Raw genomic sequence first — 20916 nt, 5'->3', positions numbered from 1 at the left:
CATTAGATTTGCTCGTGCTGGCGTTCCGCAGGGAAGCGTTCTGGGTCCCGTTCTCTACACCCTGTTCACATCAGACCTGCCAAGTTCTGTTGAACCGGGCACACTTTTGGCCACATATGCTGACGATACTGCCTTTCTTGTGAACTCTTCCTGCCGAATCGAGGCATCAAGGATCACCCAGGAATTTTTGGACTCGTATGGCAAGTGGGCTAACAGGTGGAATATTGCCATAAATGGCAGGAAGTCGCAACATTGTAACTTTACTTTGAGAGGAAAGGTCCTACCCAGAGTCGAACTCCACGACGTCACCATCCCACAGTCACCCCAGGCGCAGTATCTGGGACTGATCCTAGAAAAGCGGCTCACCTGGAAAGAACACACCAAGAAAATAACAGCTACATGTCGGAGTAAACTCAGGAAGTTGAACTGGTTGCTTAAGCCAACGAGCAAGCTCAGCCTTGGCAACAAAGATCAACCGACACGCGAGTCGTTACAGCGATCGCCTCAGAGCGCACCCCAACCACCTAGCAGCGTCTCTACGTAATCAAGCTATCCGAAGAAGACTGAAACGGAGACACCCCGGCGATCTCTGGACAAGAGGACGCAATGTTTCCCGAGTCCTGAAACAGTAATTGTTACTGTACATCTCCTGTTAGTGTTTTCATGTTATCTGTTCCTTGTTATGCTTTACGTATTATAGCCATTAGGTTGGCTGATCGACGTAAATAAATAAAACTTATTTGTTAAGGTAATTTGTAATTTACGGCACAGCCAGAATGGCAAAGAAAAGAGGGCTCATGTTAGCGAGCTGAAGCCGAGCACAACCGAGGGGGAAAAATAGGGGTGACCGTCATACTGGGGGCGCACTGTACGTGTGTTTCGCGAGAAAGGGAGAGGACGATACGGAGTATCGAAAAATGGCCACCCACACACACGTATATTTTGGAGCGCGAGCGCCAGGAGCGCGAGAAGCGGGTCAGAGGAGGGTACACAGCCGCACGCACAGAACGGATCATACACACTAATAAACCGAGAGAGAGCGGCGGGAAGGATCCCGTTACCGGTACAGATCCAGCAAATAACGGGAGTGGCGGAAAGGAGGAAACCGAGCCGTCATGGGGAACCACGCGGGAAGACTCGGTCTTTCAAAATTTCGATCAAGATGGCCGGACGTACTTCTCAAAGTAAGCAGCAGCAGAAGCCCCAGCAAGGGCAGCAGCAGCAAATGCAGCGACAGCAAGGGCAGCCGCAACAGCAGCAGCAGCAACAGCAGCCGCAACAACAGCAACAGTAGCAGCCGTTGCCGCTGCAGCAGCAGCCGTTGCCGCTGCAGCAGCAGCGCAAGCGCAAGGTCGGCGCGGAGGGCCGCGACCAGCGGCAGCAGCCAGGGGCGAAGTGGAGGCGTCGACGCTCGTCGTCGGCCCTCCAGCTGCTGGCGTCCCCGCTGGTATCGCGGTCCCCGTCGCCGGCCTGGTGCGAGATGTCGGAGAGAGAGATGTCCTCCGACGAGGAGGTCGACGGCGGCCCCACTGCGGAGATGGTCACGGTGGAGCTGTCGTCGACGGAAGAGGACAGCGGCGGTGAAACCGTGACCCCCGTGGTCTCGTCGGACGAGGACGACGACAGGCGGGCGGCAAAGGCAAGGAGGAGTTACCGGCAGCTCAGGCGGGCCGTGGCGGGTGGCGACTTCATCCGGTGCGGAACGGAGGCTCCGTCGGGGGACCCCGCGGAAGTGGTAGCCATCATGGCCAGGCGCCAATGGACATTGCGGAAGTTGCAGGAGCAGCAGAGGGAAAGGGTGGCGGGGTAGGAGGCGTGGCAATTGCGACTCCAACAAACGGAGGCCGAGTTGTGGATGCCGTCTCCAACGTCGTCGTCGTCATCGTCATCGTCGCCACCGTCGTCGCCGCCACCGCCGCCGCCGCCGAAACTGCCGTCGCCGCCGCCGCCACCGAAGGGGTCACCGCCGAGGGAAGCACGACCACCGTCTCCGCCGAGGGAGGCCCCGCCGAGGGCATCACCATTGCCGTTGTCACCGCCGCCGCCTCCTCCGCCGACGTGGGTGAAGTTGCCACCACTGCCGCGAGGGCCGCCGCCGCCACCGGGGTCGCCAGCGGCAAGGAGCACGCCGCCGCTGCCGCAAGGGCCGCCGCCGTCGTCGCCGCAACCGCCGCCACGACCGCCGAAGCTGCTCCGTCAGGAGTCATGTCCTGAGGCCCAGGCACCAAGGAGACCCACCTTGCGGAGGGCGGTGTCGGTGGAGGCCGCCAGGCAGGAGATATCCATCGCGGAATGGCCAGATGCGGTGAGGGGCCGAGGCGGAGAGGCAGGCTCAGCGAGGGAGGACCCAGCGGTGGGCGAAGTTAATGTGGTCGGAGGGGGCCCGCTACCGCATCAAGATGGCGGGCGGGCGGGCCAGGGTCTTCAAGACGAAATAAGTGCCCATTCAGGTATAATATTCGGCTGTATATTTTGGGGACAGGGGCGGGTAGTGCCGGAGGTGGACCGGTCAATAAAACACACACAAAAAAATATATGTAAACACAGGAAAAAAAATATATATGGGCCGGACGAGTCAATGACCCCGCGAGGGGCGCGAGCCAGGCGCGCGGGCCGGTGAGGAGCAAAGAGAGGGGGTCAGCGATGGACCCAACGACTCCATAGTCGTCCGCCCGAGGACGATCTGCCGGGCGCGACGGGCTAAGGATGGCGCCCGGCGCATAAAGAGGAAGCGTCGACTGGCAGCCTGGACGTGCTGAAAGAAAAGGAAAAAGGGTAAGCCAAGGAACAGTGGAAATATCTCACGAACTTACCTGGAAGCAGGCCCGGGCGGCCAGTCCAAAGGGGCTGCTGGGGGTGGAGGGGGCAATGGAGGGGAAGAAAGGGCCAAAAGAGGGCCTGCCGGGACGCGCTGCATCATGGTGGGCGCCCCGGCACATATTCATCGGGGGGGCGTTCGCAGCTCAACCCGGCAAAGGTGCATGCTGAAAGAAGAGGACGAAAATGGTGAGAAATAAAAAAAAAAACGAAATAACCTCAAGTACTTACCAAAACAAAACCACGAGGCCAGCGGAAATTGGGAATGGGGTCGCCACGATAACGGCGGTCGATCGATAGTGCGATCGATGGGAGCAAAGAAAATACTGGAAACATAGCTGGCCGGTCACACTGGTTATGATTGCAGCCCTGAGGAGTGGCAACGCCACGATCGGTCGAGATGAGTTATCGATTGTGCGCGGGGAAATACTACGCGGGAAACGGTTCGAATTCGAACGAGGATCGGAAGGAGTCGCGTGCTGGGAGTTTTCGACAGTCAAGATGCCCTAGTCAAGAAGCCCAACGACGGGAAGTCTACATAAGCTGAGACTTAGGTGCTGAGATTGGAGGAGCTCTCAGGCGTGGCGGGAGGAGGTCGACGACGGAGTGGCAGCGGCCACAAGGATCGAGGAAGGACGTGTGCGCAAGGAGCCATGGGGGTCAAGATGCCACAGTCGAGATGCTGAATGACCAGGTAGGGTCCAATAGGCTGAGGCTGTCCGGCTGAGATCCAAGAGGCCCTTGGCCGCACTCAGGAGTTGGAGGTCGACGTGGGAAGGAGGCGATTCGAGGACGTTTTCCCCAGGAAGTTCCGGAGCCCGAAGCTTTCAAAAGTTTCCGAAGGAAGGGGGAGATGTAAGGAGTTGTAAAACTCTTTACAATTTTGAGTGCAGCGGAGCTGCATGGCAACAGCGGGATGCGCTGTGTGCAGTGGGAAATAGGGAAATAACGGCTCCAAGGACTTTGGACTCAATGCTGCGGTGAGTCTGCAGTCTTTGGACCCAATAACGGTGAGTCTGCGGACTTCGGACCCGCGCAAAGAGGAGAGACCGTGAATTAACGGTACCGCGGCGGACTTTGTACCCGTTATAACGGTGAAGTCCTGGACTTTGCACCCGTATAACGGTGAAGTCGGCGGACTTTAGAGCAGCACAAAAGGGAAGGACCGTGAACTAACGGGACTGGTCCTGCACTTTGGACCCGATCACGCCACTTGTCCTGTACTTTGGACCCGATCACGCCACCAAGGAAGGGAAATTGCGGGACCAGGATGGCGTATAAAAGGAGAAAGCGCGCACATTTCTAGAGAGTCAAGTGAAAGTCGTGCAAGAGATCGTAACAACGCGAGTGAAAGCCCAAGTGAACAACAAGTGCCAGGATACCCGGAATCAAGATCGCCGAGTCGAGAAGCCCAACGACGGTTACGTCTACATAAGCTGAGACTGCCAAGCTGAGATCCCGAGGGTACAAGGTAAGTTGTAGGGTGCGTCTACGAGTCTCGAAATCGACGAAGTTGGCGGAGTCTTGGCAGTGGATGTTGTGCGAAAGGTACCCAGCGTCGGTTCCCATGAGAGATTGAGGACCTGCTGAGGGCCAGGCCGACGAAGATCCAGTGGAGTTGTGCGCAAGGTACCCGGTGTCGGTTCACACGAGAGTGAGGACCTGCCGAGGGCCAGGCCGACGAAGTCCCGACCGAACTCCGGGGTGGAGCGAAGAGTGGTGACTGCAGGCATCACTGCTTAGCCCCGCTAGGGAGGTTCTGCTTAACATCCTCCAAGGTTGTGAGAGACTCGTAGCGAGCCTAGTACGCGACCGGTGCCCAAAAGACCCGGCAAGGCAGAGGACGCACGACAGGCGTGCCGCCGTAGAGTCGACTTGGGAGCCACTATCGGCGTCACCGAGGGCATCATCTTCATCAGCGAGCCGAGCCAGAAATCGAACAACCAATTATAAATCTACATGCAATAAACCCAACACGTATTCTAAAGTGTAACATACTTCTGCGTTCTTCTTTGGTTTCGGGGTCACGCTGCAATAAATTTGGTGGGACGAACACACAAACTCAGCTGAGCTAGCCGCGCGTTTTACGCAGCGAGCAGAAAGTAAAAAAGCAGTTCGTTACACTCTCACGGATTGACCAGACGCACTACATCTCCAGCGTAGACCTCAAGTTTGCATTCTGGCAGATCAAGCTCGACGACGGCAGAAAGGGAGTATACTGCGTTTACAGTCCCGGGCAGGCCGCTGTATCATTTTCGGATGATGCCTTTGGACTGTGCAACCCAGCGCAACGTTTGGTGCGGCTGATGGACAGGGTGATTCCAGCGGAGCTGAGAACCAACGTTTTCGCTTATCTCGACGATCTGCTCATCCTGGCTCCAGATTTCCAGACCCATTTCAAATATTTGCTTCGGGTAGCGCAAAGTCTAAAATCAGCAGGGTTAACAATTGGGCTGAAGAAGTCTAAGTTCTGCTTTAAAGCATTGACTTACCTTGGTTTCGTAGTTGGAGGTGGAACGCTGCGAATGGACCCTGGACGTGTTTCCGCGATCCAGAAGATTCCTTACCCAACGTCCATGAAGGAAGTGCGAGCTTTCCTTGGCACAGCGGGATGGTATCGTCGCTTCGTCAGCAATTTCGCTACGCTAGCGGCTAATCTTACCGAGTCCTTGAAGAAGTCGGAATACATCAAATTTTCTTTGAGTCCCAGTGCCAAGCGGGCCTTTGACGATCTGAAGTTGGCCCTGACGAAAGCGCCAGTCCTGGTTCACGCGGATTTTAAGAAACATTTCTTTATCCTTTGCGATGCCTCCCACGTCGGAGTAGGCGCAGTGTTGTTTCAGCGGAACCAGGACGGGGCAGAACAGCCGATCGCTTTCTTCTCGGCCAAAATGAACAGACACCAGGTCAACTACACGGTGACAGAAAAGGAGTGCCTAGCAGCCATCCTAGCCATTCGGAAATTCAGGCCGTATGTGGAAGGGATGCGGTTTACGTGCATCACTGATCACGCAAGTCTGAAATGGCTAATGACAATGAAGGATCTATCCGGACGGCTTGCCAGGTGGTCTCTGCAGCTGCAGGGCTACAATTTCAACATTGAGCATTGCAAGAACGTGGTTGCCGATACGCTGTCCCGATGCGTTGAAGAAGTCCGGATAGATCCTACAGTGTTGTTGGGTTTCGAGACCACGGAGTTTGCTGCGGAGGATTACGTGGAGTTAGTTCGGGAAGTGGACACGATCCAAAAGGACTTACCTGATCTAAAGGTCGCGGATTGACTTGTTTTCAAGCTCATGAAAGCCCCGAATCTGGATGAGGAACTGGACGGATCTGAGGGAAATGCTGTGGATCCCACAAAGCTTGACGCACAGCTTGATGGAACGTGCCCATTCAGATCCCAAGGCGGCAGGCCATGGTGGAATGAGAAAGACGTTAGATCTTCTGAGACGCCAATTCTATTGGCCGGGGATGACCATCCAGGTGTGTGAATTCGTCCGCGGGTGTACAGTGTGTAAGGAGGCTAAGGCACCGAACTACAGGATGCAGGTTGGGATCGGGCAGATGGTAGAGACGGAAAGCCCATTCCATAAACTCTACATCGACTTCCTGGGGAAGTATCCGAGGTCCAAAAATGGGCACGCCTGGATCTTCATCGTGGTAGACCATTTTTCGAAGTATATCTTCCTCAAAGCCATGCGAACCCCGACAGTGCCGAATGTAATCGATTTCCTAGTGAACGAAATTGTTTATAAATTTGGGGTGCCGGAAACGATCCATTCGGACAATGGAAAACAATTCACCTCGAAGGCATTCGAAGAGCTGATGGATGGTTTTGGCATTCGCCACATCCGGACTCCGGTATACTCACCCCAGAGTAGTGTTGTGTAAATCCTACTCATTTAGGTGAACATGTTCACTTGTTCTTTTTTTCAAAAGAGTCAACTCACTCATATTGCTCACTAGCTCACTGTTCATTGCTCAGTTGCTTATTGCTCACTTGCTCACTGTACATTGCTCACCTGCTCATTGCTCACTTGCTCACTGTTTATTGCTCCCTGGTTGTTCACAGTATCACAACGACTTTTCAAAAATGTATTTATTATACGTTACATATTTAATTTTCAAACATACCGATATCCCTGTATTTTAATTTGTGGCATTATTTTTTATTTTATTTATTATTATTATTACATTGGACATTATTTTTGCTCCTTTCATAAGGGATTTAAAAAAAACTCCGCAGCTCTTCTCGTAGACCGCCAATGCCAGGCGACTTCTCTCCGAAGGAGTCATCCGCATCTGCTTTCGCTTGGTCGTCACATCCTCCATGCGCAGCTGCCGCTTGTTAAGCTTCTTGATGGCCGTGGTACAACCGCGAAGACCTCGGGGCGATTGGAGCTACCCGGCGGCGCTGGCTGGAGAACGCCCAGCAAAAAGGATTCCACAAAGGTGCGCTTGCTTGTAGAAAGCGCTAATAATCAGCACATCGAACTTCGTGATCAAACCCTTGATGTACTAGGGAAAACAATACATGAGTAAGGAAAGGACAAACTAGATAAGCAGTACTCACATCGCCAGGTTGATACTTGGATTCCTGCTTCTTCAACACAATGCCCTTTCATAGGGGAATTAAAAAAATATATTTAAAAACAAAATCCTTCATGGATGAATGGGTTGGCGTTATTATGAGAAGAACTTTTATCAATATGCACTTTTCAGAAATGTAATTATACGTACCTTTTATTTACAAATTGGTGTGCAAAAACATAAGATTTTCCACGTTAGAAGATTTCAGCAGTGAACGTCTATTTCGAACTGTTTCGCCTGCACCTGAAAATATTCGCTCACATGGTACAGATGTGGCCACTATACAAAGCCGCTTAAGCATATATGTGTATAACAGCAAATATTGGGATTTCCGCTGATCCCACCAGACCAATGGATCATCTGTTCGCATTATATATTCCTCGGCTAGATATTTATCTAGTTCCCTAATGGCTGCGGCCGTACTGTTGGAGGGCTTGCTGACTTTTTGGAAAGCGTTGTCATAATCCATCCAGAGGTCGTTGTCATTATTATTGGATTTTGTTTGATACGCATTATCCATCAGAAACAATTCAGTCTGAGCAGCAGTGGCCGAATGAAAAGATATCAATTTTGTTTTTAAATCGTTAACTGCTTTTTTGTACGCTTCTTCAGATTTGAATACTCGTCCTTTGAATCTGGGGTCCAAAATGGTACTTTCAGCATACAAAATGTTCGATTCATAATCTTGAAAGCGAGTATTCATATCAGTTTGTATGCATTTAATGAAATCGACAATGGTTGTGCTAGTATCTAATTTCAAGTTGTCTAATATGCTTGTAATTTTTTTTGCAAATTCCTGACAGCACAATTATCTTTGACAGTGTCACGTTCTTTTCTGCTGAGACTTCCAAAGTTATTTGACTAAATGGCTTCAGTACTGGAATCACTCCGTCAATAACCTCCCAATCCTCCGCTGATAATATTAAGTCGATCCGTAGGTTCGATAACGTGGCCATAACTGCCTCTTTTAAAAGTTGGAGTCGCTCGAACATTTTGAGGGTTGAATTCCATCGTGTTGGAACGTCTTGCGTAATTTTAAGCTCAGGCAATTTCAACAATTTTTGCATTTCTTCCAATTTCTTTAATCCAGCTGAGCTACTGTTAAAATATTGAGCTATTGATTTTGCTTTTGTCCGCACACTGCCAATTCGGTCTAGAGCCTTCTGGACGATTAGATTTAAAATATGGGCAAAGCACCCAATATGTCGCCACTTGCCTAGTTGAATGGCTTTAACAAAGTTCGCTGCATTGTCTGAAGTTATTGCCGCCACTTTGTTATTAATACTCCATTCTGAAATGACGGTTTGCAAAAATCGGCAAAGATTTTCTGAAGTGTGCCTGATTGGGAATGATCGGCCAGCTAACATGAACGAATTGAGGCATGTTGATTCCTTGTCGATAAAATGAACGGTGACGGCCATATAGCTCTCATTTGTTAAGGATGTCCATCCATCTGTGGTCAAACAAACCGCTTGTGCTTCTCGAAGCTTTTCAGTTATCGTTCCTTTAAGGGGTTATATACCTTTTTCACCAGAGAAATACAGGGTTTTTATTTATTTTTTTTAGCATGTTACCATTGTTTTATTTAAATTCAATAAAAATTTTATCAAAGTACGTGTCCTTAACTTAATTCGTATAAAATTTCGAGTGAAAATTTTGAGAATTGTGGAAGTTATAGTCCTTGCCGCAGAAGTCCTTTTTTAAGTAGTGGCTAACGGTGAGCATGAAAACAAGAATACGGCTCAACGAAAAAAAAAAAAACAAAAAAACTACGTTAGTATATAGTGTTACCTAGTTCGTGAACGAAGGATTTTAGGAAAACAATTTTTTTACAGTTACAGTGATTATTTTTTCAAAAAAAATCGATTTTTCGAGGTCTAATAATTTAGTTTTTCGCCCCAAAAAAATAGAAAAATTTATCGAAAATAAAATTCCTTCGTTCACGAACTAGCTATTGTATCTACAAACAATCCCCCAAAATTTCAAATCGATGGATGTAGTGGTTACCGAGATATCGTGCTCACCGCAACGACCTTTTCTCAAAAATGCGATTCCGAGATAATCGCGGTTAAAGTTTTAGGTGGACATTAGGTAGTCATGCACACCGTGCGCTATGAACGGCTGTATCTTAGGTTCTAGTGCCCCGATCTCTAAAAAATTTTGCAGAAAAATTGTTGAAAGTATGTACATAAAAAAAAAATCATAAAATTTTTTTCGATTTTTTGATTCTGAAAAAGGTATATAACCCCTTAAGCTCATCTCGAAACTTTGGAATTAAAGCATTGGTTAACGTTTTCCTCGTTGGCAGCTTGTAACCAGGACAGTTCGACACGTCAGAAATCAGCTTTTTGAACTCCGGTTCATCTACCAATCGCAAAGCGTGTTGACCTTTGGCAATCATTCGAACCACTTTCTTGTCGAGGCATTGCAATTTATTTTGCGAAACAGGCCTGTGCACAAATGTTAAGATCTTTGGCTGCGCACTTTGCACAGCAACCACACTGTTGTCATCATTTTGGCGTGCTACCGGCTCAAGTGCTGCTGGATGCTTGCTCTTCAAATGTCGGGACAAATTGCTCTGGGATTTGCAGCTTAGAATGGACTTGCAAAATTTGCACTTGGCTTGCTGGTTTCCCAAATCATCAAAATGGTTCCAAATCTCACTAAATTTTCTATTACACGACATATTGATGTTTTAATATTGTTAACAGTTTTGGCGGTAAAAGAAACGTTGAAGTAAAGCAAGCGCGAAAAAGTTCAAAGCACAATTCAAAAAAGGGGATTTCTTGCTCATTTTTGCGCAACATCTTGCTCATTTTTGCGCATTTTTGGTTTAAATTAGGCACTTTCTGAATGTGAACAAAGTACGCAAAAATGAGTAACTAAGCAAAAATGAGCAAGTGAACAAAAATTAGCAAATGAGCAAGTGAGCAAAAATGAGCAAATGAACAATAAAGAACTAAAAGGAAGGAATATATTCGCTCGCTCAGTTTAGTGAGCAACTCTTTTTTGTTCACTCACTCATGAGCAACACAACACTACCCCAGAGTAACGCAGCGGAGAGAGTGAATCGAAACGTGCTAGCTGCGATTCGGAGCTACCTGGACGAAGACCATCGTGAGTGGGACGTGCACCTGCCGGAGATTGAAGTGGCCATCCAGAACTCTGTCCACTCGCACCGTTTTTCACTGTTTTTGGACATCACATGTTTCTCAACGGCGCCTGTTACAAACTCGCCAGAAGAATTAGGTCTTTATGTGACCACGAGATGGCCGGGATGCAGGCCAAAGACAAGTTGCAGGTAATTCGTGATAAAGTGCAGAAGCAGCTTGTAGGCGCGTATGAGGCAAGCCGTCAACGCTACGACAAACGATCCCGCACGCTAATCGCCAAGCCTGGACAGGAAGTCTTCCGCAGGAACTTCGTCTTGAGCGACTTTGGCAAGGCGTTCAACGCAAAGTTCGCCCGAAAAATCCTGAAGGCGAGGGTGGTCAAATCCGTTGGCGGTAACGCCTATTTGCTGGAAGATCTGTAGGGTCGCAGTCTGGGGGTGTACCATGCCAAGAAACATCCGGCTGTGATCTACAACGGGTACACAAAGTACATATACAAACGCATGAAAACCAAACACCAATACTTCCCGTCAAGCGTGGCCCCCGCGTAGGGCGCCGTACGAACTGCTCGAAACACCAGAGTACGCGTATTCCTGGCCTCCTCCAAAGCTACTGTAAGGATGCTAATCACGGGCCAGGATAAATACTCAGTCTATCCAGGGTCCCCTACAGAAATATTTATTATTTACGGAGACAGGCAGGACAAAGAGGCGGGTTTCCTAATTAGGTGCGGGATTCGAGGGGAAAATCGGGGTTCTCTGCGTGCCGTGATCACGCCGTCGGCCCGTCAACCGGGCGGCCAGCGGACCTGGGCAGGCCAGGGCGACCGATCCCGTCAACCGGGAGTCGGCTGTCCGGCCCCGTCAACCGGGTGCCGGAGCCCTACTAGGGGTGGAGGGTTATGAGCGGCCGATCCCGTCACCCGGGAATCGGTTAGCCGGCCCCATCAGCCGGTGCTCCTAAATACGGGGGAGGGAAATGAGCGGCCGATCCCGTCACCCGGGAATCGGTTAGCCGGCCCCGTCATCCGGTGGCCGGTGCTCCTAAATACGAGGGAGGGAGGATATGAGCGGCCGATCCCGTCACCCGGGAATCGGTTAGCCGGCCCCGTCATCCGGTGCTCCTAAATACGAGGGAGGGAGGATATGAGCGGCCGATCCCGTCACCCGGGAATCGGTTAGCCGGCCCCGTCATCCGGTGGCCGGTGCTCCTAAATACGAGGGAGGGAGGATATGGGAGAGAAAATAATTTCAGCCGGTTGTAATTGATGTTTCTTATAATTTATTACAATATTTCAAACAAGCCTAACTGTCCCTATTGCCCTACTCGCACATCCTGGCCACCCCGTAGGGATGGCCCACGGCCGGCTCACCCGTTTACTGGCAGGACTCCATGTCCACGTGTCCTCCGTGTTTTTGTATTTTTCCACTGCTGGTAACTTGACTTGCTCGTTCGGGATCTCCAAGACTACTCCCCGATCGGCGAACAGCGGAGGCTGTTCGAAGCCCTCGCTGCTGCTGCCGACCGCGGCAGCGGCCCTTGCGCTGCCTCCGTGCAGTTGTCGTCTTCCTGCTTCCTCTGCAGCTTCCCTGCACCCGCGTCTCTCTACGCGATCGTGCTCCTCTCCTCTCGTGCGTGGCTCTCCTGGTTCGGCCGTCGGCTGCCGAGAGCGTAAGTTTGGAGAGATGGTGTCGGCAATGTTGCCGGTGATGATCCCGGTGGTGTTCCCGGAGATGATGCTGGCGGTGTTGCCGGTGATGATGTTGCTGGCGTTGTGTCGGCAATGTTGCCGAAGTGTGTTGCTGGCGATGATGTCGGCAATGTTGCCGAAGTGTGTTGCTGATGATGTCGGCAATGTTGCCGATGGGTGTTGCTGATGCGTGTTGCTGGCGATGATGTCGATGATGTAGTGCCCACCATGGGTCTTTCTAGCTCCTTAACCTAAATCCCTAACTCCTATCTTATAAACTATTCCTAACTTAATATGTACATACGGTAGGGGGGCCCTTGTGAGGGTTACCTCACACTACCAAGCATTTCGTCGTTCCGCAAAACCTCGTTGTAGCTCCTCTCGAAATCCTTGGTTGATGTTGCAGTTGGAGTCAATTTCATGAGGACGTTATCGATATTGTAGAACAGGCAGTGATGGTTAGGGCAGCGCCACTTTTTTTTTTTTTTTTTTTTTTTTTTGCGCGTAGTCCCACGGCCCACTTTCCCGCCCAACCGACCGAGGGGCGACCGCCGTGTATCGTACGGCACGATTCGCGATAGTTTTGACGCGATTTTTAAAAGAAAAAAATTAAGGCAAGAAAAGTTAAGTTAAGTTAACTTTTATTTTAATTTTAAATTAAAATAATAAATTCAGGAGAGGAGAGTCGCGACTTAGAAAAATAAGAAAAAGCCCGAGGAAAATTAGGAGGAAGACAATAAGATCTAATTTTGAGCTAAACAAGTCAAGAGAGATCGCTTTAAGAACGGCAGAGAGTCAGAAATAGATATAATAGGATAAAGTCTATTATAGTCAGAACACAATACTCTGTAGGGATCATGCAGCTCATAGTTAGATCTACATTGATTTAAAATTAGGGGATGTAATTTCTGGTTAATCTACTTGGAACAGAAAAGTTTAGCCTGCTAACTAAGTCGGGGCTATCAATTTTACCACAAATAAGATTAAACATAAAAACTGTTCTAAGCATCGTTCTACGGTTGGCTAAATTAATTATAAGTAGTCTACTAGAGTAGGAGGGTAATAAAAGGTTTGCATCCCAATTTAGGCGCCGTAGGGCAAAAAGTAAAAAATTTTTTTTGGACCGATTCAATACGATCCGAATGAACTCCATATTGGGGACTCCAGACCGGTGATCCGTATTCAAGAATGGACGGACAAGCGAAATAAATAAATTTTTAGTTATGTAAGGGTCGTCAAATTCCTTTGACCACCTTTTTATAAATCCAAGCACACTCCTGGCTTTATTCACCATAGACGAAATATGGATGGAAAATTTTAATTTTGGGTCCAGAAGAACACCAAGGTCATCCACCTGAGTTATTCTGTCCAAAGAGCATCCACTTAAAGTGTAAGCCCCCCGTATCGGGTTAGTTTGACAAAAGGTCATAAGCTTACACTTTGAGCCGTTTAAGTTGAGTAAGTTATCACTGCACCATTTTTCAAAGCTATCTAGATCGGATTGTAAATACTGCAAACACAATTTAACATCATCTGCGTACATGAGTACACGAGAGTGAGTTATTACTAATGGAAGGTCATTAATAAATAAGGTAAATAGTAGCGGGCCAAGGTGGCTCCCTTGAGGGACGCCGGAGGTGACTCGGAGAACACAAGAAAGTGAATTCTTAAAAAGGACCCTTTGTGTCCTGCCATTCAGATAACTTAAGATCTCTTCTAGAAGATCAACTGGGAAACCTAATAAGTTAAGTTTCCTTATAAGAAGTGAATGATTTACAGAGTCAAATGCTTTACTAAAGTCAGTGTAAATGACATCTGTTTGAAAATTGTGTTTAAAACCCCAATCACAAATGAAGTAAACTCCAAGAGATTAGTGGTTGTTGATCTTTGTTTTATAAAACCGTGTTGACACGGTGAAATTATTGACCTACACAGGTGCTGCAAGTGAGGGGTGATAACTTTTTCAAAAAGCTTAGGAATGGCAGACAATTTAGAGATACCTCTATAATTGCTTGCATCCGATTTGTTACCTTTTTTGTGAAGAGGAATGACAAAAGACTCCTTCCACATATGGGGAAACTGTGACATTTCCAAAGAGAGGGTAAACAATTTGAGAAGCGGCTTGCACAAGGCTTCCGCGCAATATTTAAGCACACAGCCAGGAATTCCATCGGAGCCAGGCGAATATACGGGCTTAACACGCTGAAGATCGCAAAGTAGGGAGCTCTCGCTTAACGTGGGACAGAATACTAAATTCTACTTGGATACAGCATAAGAATAGGGCTGATCATAGTGAGGTGAGTATGTTGTTTGAAAAAACTGGGCAAATAAATCGGCTATTGCCTGATCCGATGTTGCCGTAGTATTTTCAAATGATAACGAGGAAGGGAAAGAAGATGTTTTACGCTTAGTATTAACGAAATTATAAAACTGTTTCGGATCCTGCGCAAACTGGACCTTGCAACGGTTTAAATAGTTTTTGTAATACTGAGCATTAAGCACGGTAAAATTTGACCGAGCTTTTAAATATTTTGAAAAGATAGAGTGAGAACCGGTATCTTTAAATTTCCTATACAGTCTGGATTTTACATTTCTTAAGTGTGTCAACTCTTTATTGAACCAAGGAGGTTTGCTAGAGATAGACGGATAGTATTTCGGAACTCAAGAATAAAAAAAAGTCTGGATTGCAGTATAAAATATATTTATGGCATCCGCCATATTATTGCAAGTGTAAAGATCGGACCAATTATAGCAAGATATTAAATTTCTTAGCCTCAAAAAGTCTGCCTTGCGAAAACAGTAAATTCGTTTAGCAGACTTGATAGATTGCTCTTTTATTATGGTACCTGTGTCGATTGCACCTCAAGAGTAGGATGATATGGATCTTCAGGTTGAGTAAGCGGTGCTACCCTGGAGAGAAACACATTTTCAGGATTAGATACAAAACAGAGGTCCAGTAAGCGACCGTTTTGAGCCATAAACAAGTTATTCATGTAGAATGTAAAATCGCAATCCCGACTTAGGGATTCTCTTAGATGGCCTTGAGGGGGTCCATTGACCCATCTTAGAGAGAGGCTGGGGATGGCGGGAGACATTGCGGACTAGAACGGATCAACGGAACCGGGTAGTAGTACAAGAAAAGACGGACACGATAGACGTGGTAATTTAACCTCGTAGTGGTCTTGTGCAAATTTTGTAAAAAAGTGAGTTAGAGTTTTTTTGTGTAATTTTTCTTTTGGAAATATAGATGTTTATTTTGTTTAGGGAAACCGGGGTCCCACAATAAAGGGCCCCGGGATTTTTTTTTGGCGAGCAATACATTTCTGGAGAAGCCACATTTTTTCGAGGGTTATTTTTCTTCGAAGAAAATATAACCTTTTTTGTGGAGCAGACCTTTTTTTTTTTGGAAAATATGAACATTCTGGAGAGGCCACAGTTTTTCGATAAACACAGTTAAATTCTGAAGAACACCATATTTCTGGAGGAACCCATATATATTTTTTAAGAAATTATAACCTTTTCGGAGGGAACACAACTACAAAGTTTTCTGAGGAGAACGTACATTTGGAGGAACATTTTTGAAGAACCACGGCATCAAAGCCCAAGTCGACCCTCTCAGACTCCAGACCTCCGGTGAGTCCGTTCCGTGTCGGGGTGCCTCCGATAGTGGCCAACTTATTCGCGAACGGCTGATACCACGAGGTTGGTCAGCCAGTCTCTATACGCCTCCAAGTTCCTTGTGGTGCAATTTTCTGGTGGGCTGAGCCCAGCCACCACTTCCTGAAACTGAGAAAATTAATTAATGAGATGTGTAGTCACTAATAATTAAAATACCTGATTGTCCAATTTAGTTGTGAATTAGTCCAAAGCTTATCACTTGACCGGCAGTTTGCTAAAAAGAAAAGGTCGCGATTATTTAAGATGAAGGATTTGTTTGTGTAAATCTCCCATACCTTTCTGCGTCCTTTCTATTCCCATGGAGCTCCTTAGGATTAGGTGACCAAACAACTCAGCCGTATTAGTGAAGTGAGTTCTGCCAGTACAAGGGGGCAGAACATTTTTTCTGGTGAGTGTCTGATCCTTGCTTCTTAGATCCCGCTTTGACCGCTAAATATTTATCCGGCGGTTAACTGGTGAGTCTGGGGCCTAATGAACAAATAGATTTTGATGAAATTAATTAGATGCGAAATGTTAAATATACATGAACTTACCTGAAGTATTAAAGACAAGTTTGTAACGATGAATTGCTAGACCTTTTTCTGTGGGGGAGATGGAGTTAAATTAGTTGCCTGGAGTGAATTACTGACCCATTATGGGTGATGCGGGGATTATACTTACCTAGCATCCTAGGTTGGGTGGGTGCGTACCCAGTGCGTGGCCAGGAACACCGATGGCCACCAAAGATCCAAATTTCCGTCGCCCTGTAATTGAATGTTTTGAATTTGAATTTTGTTTGTTTACCTTTTTGTTAGAGATCGTAGGAATTTAGTGTTGTGAGACGACCGTAATCGATGTTTGTTTTGTTTATATTGTCAGACAGCGGGCATTGGGGAGAACTTGGCCCAATTGAGATCGCTGAGCTAGCGGCACTGCCCACCCAAGAAAGCAGTTCGTAACACTACTCTTCTTATATCTTTGTTATCTCATCTATGTCTATGTTATCTATTCAGCCAAGCTATTGTACATTGGTGAACTTCTGTTTAAAGAAGCCCCGCAAAACTGAACACACAATTCTTTTTAACAACAGTTGCAGCTCGTAATGCTTACATCCCACTATGGTTTTTTTTTCGATTTTTTTGGCATAAACTCTAATTTTAAACCTATTGAATTGAAATTTGGTTTGAATACATTTTTTAAGCTCCCAAGATGACCTACCAAGTTTCAAATAATTTGGGGCAGTATTTCATATAGCCATATAACCGATCTGGCCGATTTGCCCCAACTTTTTTGTTTATCAAGCTATTGCTTTGAAATTTGGTTTGTATACATTTTTGAAGCTTCCAAGATTACCTACCAAGTTCCAAATGATTTAAAGCACTATTTCATATAGCTGCCATATAACCGATCTGGCCGACATACAAAAAAGCTCCAATAAACATTTTTTTTTTTTTTTTTATATTATATTTAATAAAAAAAAAACATTTATCCAAGATCACATTTTAGTATTCATCTCCATTATTAGTGCTTCAATCTGAAAGTAAAGATACATTTTACAAAATTTTAAAGAGGTTTGGTTATGTTACCTACTATAGAAGTTACTAAATTTTCTTTTTTGATTTTTTCGAAAACGTGTGGATTCGGACAAAAATGGTTAGTTTCTCATTAATCTGCACACTTTGGTTAATAGTTTCTCATTTACAACTTTTTGCGACACTTTGCCATGCAATAGTACTGATCCACGAAACACAACTACACTTGTTATGTTCGGTCTAAAAATACACATGAACAAAACACGGTACAATTGGAAAAAAACACATAACAACGACACAAACATTGGCAAGCTTTAGTATTGGATACCTGGACAATCGTTTTCCATATTTATTCACTTAACTTTTTCGTAAACTTTTGCCACAACAAACGATCAAAGTTGCACAATTTTTCGCGCCAATTTCATACAAAACAGGCAATACATAATTAGCTGACTGACAGGTCGCCAGCAGAACAGTGTTGCTCCATATATTAAAGTAACAAATTTTTTTATTTGTCTAGGGTGTTTAAAAATTAAAAATAAAAAAAAAATTTAAGATACTGTAGATAATGTAAATATTATATAAGTAAGATAAGGTAACATTAAGAAAATATCGCATGTATATATCGATATAAGTAAACCGACTATGTACTATCGAGAAGGGTGCGATCACTTATGATTGAGCGCCAAGCTGAATTGACGTAAAAAAATTGACTTTATGCCAAAAAAAAACGCGAAAAAAACCATAGTGCATTCTTTAATTAAACCTAATCGTGCGCTTAATTATTTACAAAGGGTGGCATATTCCTTGTCTTCCCCATAAACAATCGCTTTTTGATTTTTTTTTGATCTTGTTAATATCGCGTCCAATTTTCGCTGCTGCGCCGTGGGCGGGTGGTGTTCCGTAGGACTATTTTCAGTTGAATGGTATATGATTGTCATTTTTCCTTCTCTTTGTTTTACGTGAAATAGAAAGGTTCTTCAACTTAAGGAAGGGTTCTTGAAATTCGGTCCACTTTGCAAAGTTTGTAAAAGCCTGTAATTTGATTGGCTTTTCAATATTACAGTATCTTGATCTTGATTAACGTGTTTCTAACCATATCAAGAAGGGTCCGGAAAAGTCAACTCCTTCTTGACTGAGCCCTATATTGTAGCCTCAAAAGTTCGTACTATCTGGAACTCTTCGCCTTTATTTAGGGTAGTTATCTTAACCCTCAATACCAATGACTCTCTTTTCAGGTTGTTGGTTCACAAATACCAAAGCGAACTCATCTGCATGGGCTTCTTTTTATCGGCGTGAATGACCTTTTTATACCCTTGCAGAGCAAAAGGATATAATTATAATTTCAGTCAGAAGTTTGCAACGCTAGCTTCCTTTTTTTTTAAATTGGCAATGCTTTTTTGGAGCTCTTTTCAAAGCAGATATAAAATCTTTAGTTTATTGATTACTCTCGGCTGTTTTTTATCCTTAAATCCAGAGTCTGCACCATCCTTACCAATAAAATAAATGGACATAAACACTTCATCAATAATTTTTTAGCCCCAAATAACGACATTTAAAAGCAACCATTGTATTTTTTAAGAAGGTAAAAAAAGGAATTCTTTAGGTGATCCCTTTAAATACTTAGAAGAGGATATGATGTTGTGTTGTGTGGAAGCTGGACTGTCCCACTTTTTTTTTATTTTTGGGCACCACAAAACATTCAAATTTCAATAATTTTGTCAATTGTAAGCCAGGCAAAATTTGTTTTTTCTTAAGTTCACACAATAGTGTAGCTATTGAAAATAAACGACGAAAATTAAGGTTTTAATTTCTGCAAAGGCATCGATTTTATTTTAGCTAAAGCGATTGACAAAAATGGTCCGCGGGATCGAAAAGAAGAGTTTAAATTACAAGTGAGAAGGGGATCAGCCGATTTCTGACTCAAAGTGGAAGTTAGCAAGCAACGAGAGAGCGATAGAAAAAAGATAGAGAGAGAGCGATGGTAATTATGCAGATAAGATAAAAGCTCGCATTAAGAGAAACTAATTATCTGCTGCGGCTGAATGACCCGACATGGGGGGAGTATGTGAGTATGAGTATGGAAGCCTGCCTTTCAACAGCATCTATAAGGGGCAGCAGACACAGCTTATTTACTGCTCGTTTTGTCACTCCTGATGTTGTCTTGAAAACTGCAACTCGAGCAACTCAATCTCCACTAAACAAAATCTCTACGACTCTCGTTAGGGGCCACGTCATCGGAGTGCTGTTGCAGTAGTGTCAAGTATTCTTCCTTCCATCGGATCCAGAAGACTTGCTGCAAGTAGGCCACACGTTGCCATCCATTCAACCGATTGAAGTTAAGGGCTGTCACATCCGGCTCGATGAATGAGGATAGTGGACCACCATTCAGAAAGTGGGCTGGCGTTAGCACATCCAGATCAGCGGGATTTTCTAAAGTTGAGACTAAAGGCCGGAAGTTAACTAATGCCGAAATATGGCCCAAAAGACTCCGCAGCTTGTCGAAGGCCAACACTGAAGGTCCAATAGCGCGGTAGAAATGGTACTTCGCCGTCTTCCAGAGACCACCAAAATGTGGCGATCTGGGTGGAATAAAGCGCCAATCAATTAGCTCCGCTAGGCATAATCTAGGCTTCGCTCGAAAGCATCTGACACATTTGTGAAGACTTTGCTCACCGTCTAGGACCCGAGGTACAGTGTGCAGATTACGCTCATGAAAATGAGTAATGATGGCGGAAGTGACAGGATGGCTCCGTGGCAATATGATTAGATGACGGCCATTAAAGTCCAGCGACGAGTTTTTTAGTTGGCCGTCCACAAACTGATCAATAAAGGGAGATAGAGATGCAAGCTAACTAGATGGGTTACTACTCCTTTAGACTGCAAGGAGTTTTGTCTTCCCATAAATGAGAATGCTGAACCAGACGAAGCAATAATTGAGTACCGCTTTGGATATCCAACACCTTAAGATCCGGCTGCCGAATGCGATTGATAAACTTGCAGACCAGAGATCTGCAACGATCACAATTTTTTCTATCATACTCGATCATTTACTCGGATTTTTTATGATTGAAAACATTGGTTTAACAAAAATGTATGATCGTAAGCGATCGTGCTTAAAGCGAACATTCAGTTCCAATCACTCAGGCTCGATTCCGAATGATTTTGTTCGATCGAACCGTTTTGTGTGAGCGTCAATGAATGTTGCTTATATTCAGTTCGAGTACAATTATACCAACTGCTCATGCTGGTTGGGGATTCGATTCAAGCTATCGAACTATTTATGTTGTGCACTTGCTAAGAATTTGTAGTTTGATCTCTAAAATCTCAATAATAATTATGGAAATGGTTTGGTTAGTCAATCTATTGTTTTAGTTTTTAAAGCGATTAAGATTGACATTTTTTTTTTTTTATTTTTTTTTTTATCTCAGTGAAGTATGTGCTCTTTAATATTTGAAGCATTAATTTTGCTGATTAATTGAAGTATTAATTCTATTTTAATTTTGAGCTTTAATAA

At 45.5% G+C, this 20916-nt stretch overlaps 2 protein-coding genes and 1 long non-coding RNA gene across 3 annotated transcripts; 1 reads left to right on the top strand and 2 right to left on the bottom strand.

Annotated features, from left to right (window-relative positions):
- Positions 1-1480: 1480 nt before the first annotated feature.
- On the top strand, positions 1481-2214 carry LOC122320579. The gene is made up of 2 exons (XM_043208772.1): positions 1481-1806; positions 1977-2214. The coding sequence occupies exons 1-2, from the start codon at positions 1481-1483 to the stop codon at positions 2212-2214; spliced, it is 564 nt and encodes a 187-aa protein (XP_043064707.1).
- Positions 2215-2445: 231 nt separating this feature from the next.
- On the bottom strand, positions 2446-3085 carry LOC108098749. Its single transcript, XM_017201887.2, has 3 exons — positions 3049-3085; positions 2814-2984; positions 2446-2755 (listed from the first exon to the last, which is right to left on the bottom strand). Exons 2-3 carry the CDS (start codon positions 2943-2945, stop codon positions 2576-2578), a joined length of 312 nt encoding a protein of 103 aa, XP_017057376.1. The 5' UTR covers positions 2946-2984; positions 3049-3085; the 3' UTR covers positions 2446-2575.
- Positions 3086-15691: 12606 nt separating this feature from the next.
- On the bottom strand, positions 15692-16849 carry LOC108098743. The gene is made up of 4 exons (XR_001771866.1): positions 16549-16849; positions 16422-16469; positions 16164-16356; positions 15692-16102 (listed from the first exon to the last, which is right to left on the bottom strand). It is a non-coding gene; the product is annotated as an uncharacterized LOC108098743 (long non-coding RNA).
- Between the last annotated feature and the right edge of the window lie 4067 nt (positions 16850-20916).

Source organism: Drosophila ficusphila, unplaced genomic scaffold (assembly GCF_018152265.1).
Source record: "Drosophila ficusphila isolate 14025-0441.05 unplaced genomic scaffold, ASM1815226v1 contig_636, whole genome shotgun sequence".
Lineage (NCBI taxonomy): Eukaryota > Metazoa > Arthropoda > Insecta > Diptera > Drosophilidae > Drosophila > Drosophila ficusphila.
Note: the sequence above shows the minus strand (reverse complement) of the source record. Positions and strands in the feature narration are given on the sequence as shown.